The sequence below is a fragment of the Hemitrygon akajei genome, chromosome 10 (assembly GCF_048418815.1).
Source record: "Hemitrygon akajei chromosome 10, sHemAka1.3, whole genome shotgun sequence".
NCBI lineage: Eukaryota > Metazoa > Chordata > Chondrichthyes > Myliobatiformes > Dasyatidae > Hemitrygon > Hemitrygon akajei.
The window spans coordinates 81,989,299-81,995,961 of NC_133133.1; the positions used below are offsets into that span (position 1 = coordinate 81,989,299).

Consider the following 6,663-nt stretch of genomic DNA (forward strand, 5'->3'; position numbering starts at 1 on the left):
TTCCCGGCCCCCAAGACGAGAATCAGGTGCTTACGATTAAGCCCAAATGAGACAAGGGAACACCGGAAGACCTGGAGTCTGGAGTCCACGGACTGGACCGTGAGCCGGAATGCGGCTTCACGGACCAGGCCATGACATCAAAACAGGGTTGTCCATTAATTCCTTTGCTATTTATTTTAATATTAGAACCCCTTGCTATTGCCCTTGGTGAAGCTAAAGATATTGATGGGATTCTTGTGAATGATACCATTCATACGATTTCTCTTTATGCTGATTTATATATTATATATGCTGATTTACTGCATTATATATCTAATCCTGAGGAATCTATTCCTGCCTTGCTAAAATTATTCAATGAATTTGGAGATTTTTCAGGATATAAAATTAATTTTAATAAAAATAAACTGTTTCTTTTAAATGAATTTGTTTCTATATATGATACTACTCCTTTCAAAGTTATGGATTCCTTTAAATATCTAGGTGTTATAATCACCAAAAAATATAAGAATCTTTATAAAGCTGATTTTGTTCCCTTGGTAGAATCTATGAAGTATTTATTTAGCAGATGGAACCCCACTTACGTTTTCACTTGCTGGCTGCATCCACATAGTTAAAATGATGATTTTACCAAAATTTTTGTATTTATTTCAGAATATCCCTGTTTTTTTGACTAAGAAGGTTTTTGATCGAATTGATTCTATTATCTCATCTTTTACTTGGAATGATAAAAGACCAAGAATTTGTAAATGTCACTTGCAAAAGTTGAAAAAGGACGAAGGTCTTGCTTTGCCTAATTTAAGAATGTATTACTGGGCTGTTAATGTGTGATATATGTCCCTTTGGTTATACAGGGTTGATAAGAACGAGCGGCCAGTTTGGGTAGATTTGGAATTGAAAGCTGTGAAACAGTTTTATTTAACCTCATTATTGGGAGCTGCTCTACCTATACAATTAGCTAAAGTTGCTAATTTAAATTTATACCCCGTGATTAAGCATTCTTTACAAATTTGGCTCCAGCTCCATAATTTTTTTAATCTTAAAAAATACAAACTTTGTAGTTTAATTTATCAAAACTATTTTTTAAGCCTTCTTTGAGTGATCCATTTTTTTTATTTTGGAAAAATAAAGGTATTAATTCTTTTTTGGATCTATTTAAAGAAGATGGACTGATGTCTTTTGAACAATTAGTTGATAAATATTCTCTTTCATATTCACACTTCCTACAATACCTTCAAGTTCAACATTTCTTACAAAAATATTTAAGTAATTTTCCTTGCATATTAGAGGCCGACCTGTTAGATGCTATTATGAGTATGAACCCTTTAATGAAGGGTTCCATTGGAAGAATCTATAATTTATTATTACAATGGGATAAGCGCCTTTTCCTTAAGATTAAACAAGATTGGGAAAAGGAACTTAATTTGACTTTTATATTGTAGGACTGGATGCGGATCTTGAAGTTGGTTAACTCTTCCTCGATTTGTGCTAGCCATTCATTGATTCAATTTAAAATTGTACATCGTTATTATTTGACGAAGGAGAGATTGTCTAAAATCTTTCCTAATGTTGATAGTTATTGTGATAGATGTAAAACTGAAATGCTACACTAACACACATTTTGGTCTTGTTTTATATTGGAACAGTTTTGGAAGTCAGTTTTTTCTTCAATTTCTAAAGCACTTAAGATTAATTTACAACCTAACGAATTAACTGTGCTCTTTGGAATAATACCTCAAAGTATTCCTGGTATCTCTTTGTCTGACCAACATGTTATTGTGTTTGTTACATTGATAGCTAGGACGGCCATTTTGATGAAGTGGAAGGATACGTTGGCTCCCACTCTGTCACAATGGTTCTCTCAAGTGATGTTATGTCTTAGTTTGGAGAAAATTAGAAGTCAAACCTTCGAACCTATGTTTGATTTTGAGAAAAGATGGGGTTCATTTGCTCGTTATTACCATTTGGGTTAATTGACAGATTTTCTCCGCGATCTAATTGTAAATTTTGCTATGATTTTTGTTTGCTGGCGGTTTGATGTTTATCTTTAGAAGCTTTTAGTATGACGCACGGCTCCGGGGTTGAACACCTAATGGTTTTTTCCCTCACTTTTTTTCGTGCTTCAGTAGGGTTTTTTTCTTTTCTTCTCTTTTTTTTGTGTCACCATTTTTTCAATCCTTAATATTGTTTTTATTCTCTTTTGAGACATTGTAAGTGTTACTTACTTTGATGTACACTTGTATTTTGGATAATAATAATAATAATAATAATAATAATAATAATAATAATAAAAAGATTTGAAAAGAAAGCACTTCCCATCTTGGATTCCTTTGACACGCAAAGCACTCCTTGCAATCGTGTCTTCCTGTAGGATCGAAACCTAGGGCCGTCTTTCCTGATCTTCTCCTCTCTACATCTCCCACCAAAAAGACTACAGACCTCTCTCCGCCCAGCTTACTCTAGAACATTAACTCAATTCCACCATCCAGATTAGCTGACACAGCATTCCTCAGGTGAACATCGTAGCCCATTATCTTTAGCCTGAAACCCAAACATGCTATAGCAGGACACACTGCTTCTACAGAATGCAAGTAAATGAAATACCCTACAGTATTAGCAGTAAAAATTTTAAACCGAGCATTACATTCTCCCCACAACAGAAATTGTCATGCCCTGATGAATTTGAAATTTAGCAAACCATTAGTAATCACACAGTATTCAAATGAATTTTGTGATTTCAGGACCCTCAACCCATTTGTAAATGGCAGTAACATTACTTACTGTGGAGATAGTTGAAACACTCTGTTTCCCTCGTGCATCATATGCCGGCATATCTGGGTGTTTCCTGACTCTCTGAGATCTTCTTATCTCATCTTTAGCCTCAGGTAATCCCTGGGACCTTTCCTATCAACTTAGGGATGTATCCCCCTGTCCATTACACGTGCCTTCTGGCAACTTAGGTCCCCTTGTCACCTGGCTGAGCTCAGCATCATCTTCAATTACATTGGAGCCCAGTTTCTCGTCACCGTCTGGCATCGTGTCCTCCTGTCCACTGCTAGTTCCCCCACTATATCTGAGTCAGGGTTTGGAGATTCAAGAATCTCTTCAGCAATTCTTGGGGATTCTGCATGAGGTAGAATATACCACACCCCCATTTCCTTGTCCTCTCAGTCTGTAGAGTATTCAGTGGTTGGGTCCTTTTCAGATCTTTCTGCTGATTGTCTTTCTGTTCTCCTTCTGTTCAATCTTGGAGTTGTGTCCTCAAAATACAGAGCCCATCTTTGTATTTGTGCTGCTGCTGTTTGTGGGATACCTTTCTGTGGATTGATGCTCGTCTCTGGTCCAGATCCCTGCCTTTTCAGTCCACCAGGTAGTGGTTGTACTGTTTTACACCCCAAACCAGACTCAACGCCTCTCTGTCAGTCTGTGCATTATTTTACTCTGCAGCGGTCAGGGAACATGATGCAAAGGTTATGGGGTGATCACATCCATCACTCACAACATTTGACATACCTGCACCTACATCAGTAGGTGAGGCATCATAGACAAGCTTCACTGGATGAGATGGATCTTAATGTGTGAGTACAGTGTCAAACGTCACCATCTGTTAGTCAGCCTCAGCTCAGTCCACAGCTGAAATGCTTCTCTCCAGAAAGACTTGCAATGATATCCTCTATCCTGGGCAGAGAGCATTGATCTACTTTCAGGACTGCGTAGGGAGTACCCTTAAAATCTCCACAGATCATGCCAGACTTATTCTTCTCGGCTGCTGTTACCCATGGGCTCCAGTCAACCTGGAAAATAATTATTCCGTCTCTAGCTCACTCGAATATTTATCAAAGGTTGTACAAGGAACTGGAAAGGCCTTGTAACACTGGGATATGGCATTTTCATTGAACACTATTTTTCCCTTGATATGTTTGAGTTTTCCAATGCCATCCTTGAACACTGCTGTGGCATCAACCAGTAGCTTTCTTAATTCATTTTCAGTTGACTCTATGGCAGAGTACATGGCATGCAAATGGTGGATTTGTCTCCAGTTATGTTAAAGTTGTCTCAGCCACTCAGATCCCCACAATGCTGGCCCTCCTGTGTTTACCACTTGCAAGCCCAATATGGCTTGTTGGTTGTTGCATGTCAGTTACAAATGTCACTCCCACTGAAGATATCTTTTCTCCAGAATGAGTTTTTACTTGGATATCGCAGGCTTCAGTTCAGTTTAAAATGCAATTGAAACTCATTTTGTGGAATGACTGAAACAACCAAGCCATTGTCCAAATCCATTTTAATTAATTTGCCATTCATTTCTGGTGTAAGTCCTATTGCTCATCTCTTGTTACCTTTCACATTGTAAATCTCTAGGCTACGCAGTCCTGTATCACTCTCAGCATTATTGGATATTTCATCAACAGCATGCAGATTATGCTCTTTTTGAAACTGCATATTGACTTTTTATCTTTCTCTTCTCTCTGCAGTCTATTTATTTTTGTCTGACGGACATGCTTTGTGACCTACTTGGTTGTATTTTCTGCAAGTTTCATCTTTAAGCCTGCAATAGTCTGGTGTGTGTGAGCCATTGCCACAACAGTAACACAATTTGATTGGTCAGTCTGGTATCTGCTCAGACCCTGAAATTTTCTTCATGTTCACTTTCATTCCTGACTGCAACTCAATTGTCTCTCTCCTGCTTCCTTTGATATAGTGATTTCAACTGCTCTTTTAAATGTGAGTTGTGTTTCAGTTAGGAGTCATTTTTAATGACTTTTTGAAATGCCTTTCAAAAAGTCTTTTAATGATATAATTATAAGATCTTTACAGAAGGGAAAACACAGTCATTCATTTGTACACAGCAATATTGTATACTCTGTGACCTAATAATGTCTAAACTGTCTGATACAGGCTATTGATTGACGGGTGAGCATCATTCAGACACGTGGAGATAACTTCTCAACTTCTCTTCAAATTAGGATCACATGTCATTTATGTCCATCTGTTTCATGTCTTTACCAGAGTCGCACTCCCTCGGTCAGGCACAAGTGTTCCTCAGAAATGGTTAAGAAATGTTTCAGAAAGAAAATCAACAATGAGGAAAGTCGTCATGTAGAATTGCAGCATGGTTTAGAGACAGGCCTCTTAAATATTTTATCCACAGAAAGACATGAGCTCATTGTATTGATGTTGTTGCTGACCAGTCAATCAATGCCATATGCGACCTTCATCACCCTCTCTGCGCAGTCTTTAAGGTCCTTCAATGCATCGGTCAATATTGTGTAGGTCATGAGAAATGATGTTCCTGCTCCAAAAATGGAACCAATTATAGGGATGAAGTCAAGAGCAAATTCCACAGCTGAGACAGCAATAACCACAGCACCCCAACTAACCTTTAGAATTATATCTTTATCTATTTCCCCCAGCAGGGGAGTTTTAACTACAGCCTTAATGTCCTCCACAGATTTATTTGTGATGTTGGCCAGTCTTTGAAGCGAGACATCATCCAGACACAGACATTTACGGAAATGGATTATTGCCAATATCAATATGCTGATATCACAAGCAAAGAAGAAACCAGGAATGGGGATTGCTCCCCCAGCTCCTGAAAGTGTTGCCAACATCCAGACACGTTTCTGCAGCATCTTACTTTTCTCCTGAACAATCTCCACACTTCGGTTTGGATAGGCCAAGACAAAGATACTTTTTTTTTACATTTGGCAGATCATCTTCAAGTGCTTTATTTAACAGATTGAAATCATATTGGTCCTGCTAAAAACTGGATCAGGAACACAGATGGGGTTAGAATCCCAGCTTCCATCAAATTCTTTAAACAGTCGCTCCAAATAAATTCCAGTTCTTTTTCCTCATTAATTTCTTCCCCCCTTTTCTCATTGAATCAAAATCAGCATCAATCTTGCTGCAGACAAAGTAGAAATTTTTCCCGAGTCGTTTAATCTCTTTCAAAAGTTTTGCATCATTTTCTTTGAAACGACAAGCTGATATTATGATGAAGAAATCATATCTTTCAAATTTCATTTTCTTGAGATAAGGACCTGCTGGAAATTTTGTAGATCCGATCCCTGGCAGGTCCCAGTAGCAGACATTGGGCAGATAGGGATGTGAGTAAGTGGTAGGCTCCTTTGTTGTTTTCCTGATCCCAAATTCAGCTGCTCCTGGATCAGTGCTCCGAAGTCCTCTCATGGCATTGATGAAGGTGGATTTTCCTGCACCTGTTTCTTCCATTACTGCGATGTTAAGCTCTGTGTTATCCAGTTCCACTAGCTTCTGCTTTATCAGAGGTTTGATTTTTTCCACCCCACCTGTTTTATAGTCAGAATTCAGTTTCCTGAGCACTTCCTGTGTGAAGAATGTGAGATTCTCAGACTCTGCCACCCGTTGACTGAAAGGAAACATGTTCCATTATAATTTCTAATCATAAAAACTTCATTTTCTACAGATCCCCATTCTTATGTCATTCATTTCACTTCAGACAACTTGTGGTGACCAATTACCCCAAAAAATCAGCAGGTTTTTGGGATATGGGTGGTAATTGCCATATACAGGCAAACCTACAGGACCGCAAACAATGCAAGTAAGTTTCTTGTTGATAACACCATAGGTCAGGCTGCGACCTGGCTCTCTAGAACTATGAGCATTGGAAATCTATCCATACAA

The 6,663-nt window shown here is 38.3% G+C and overlaps 1 protein-coding gene across 1 annotated transcript; it reads right to left on the reverse strand.

Moving 5' to 3' along the window:
* Positions 1-5,567: 5,567 nt before the first annotated feature.
* On the reverse strand, positions 5,568-6,402 carry LOC140733998 (interferon-gamma-inducible GTPase 10-like). Its single transcript, XM_073057576.1, is given in 2 exon segments — positions 5,568-5,878; positions 5,881-6,402. Coding segments are annotated over 2 exon segments (657 nt in total). The 3' UTR covers positions 5,568-5,743.
* Between the last annotated feature and the right edge of the window lie 261 nt (positions 6,403-6,663).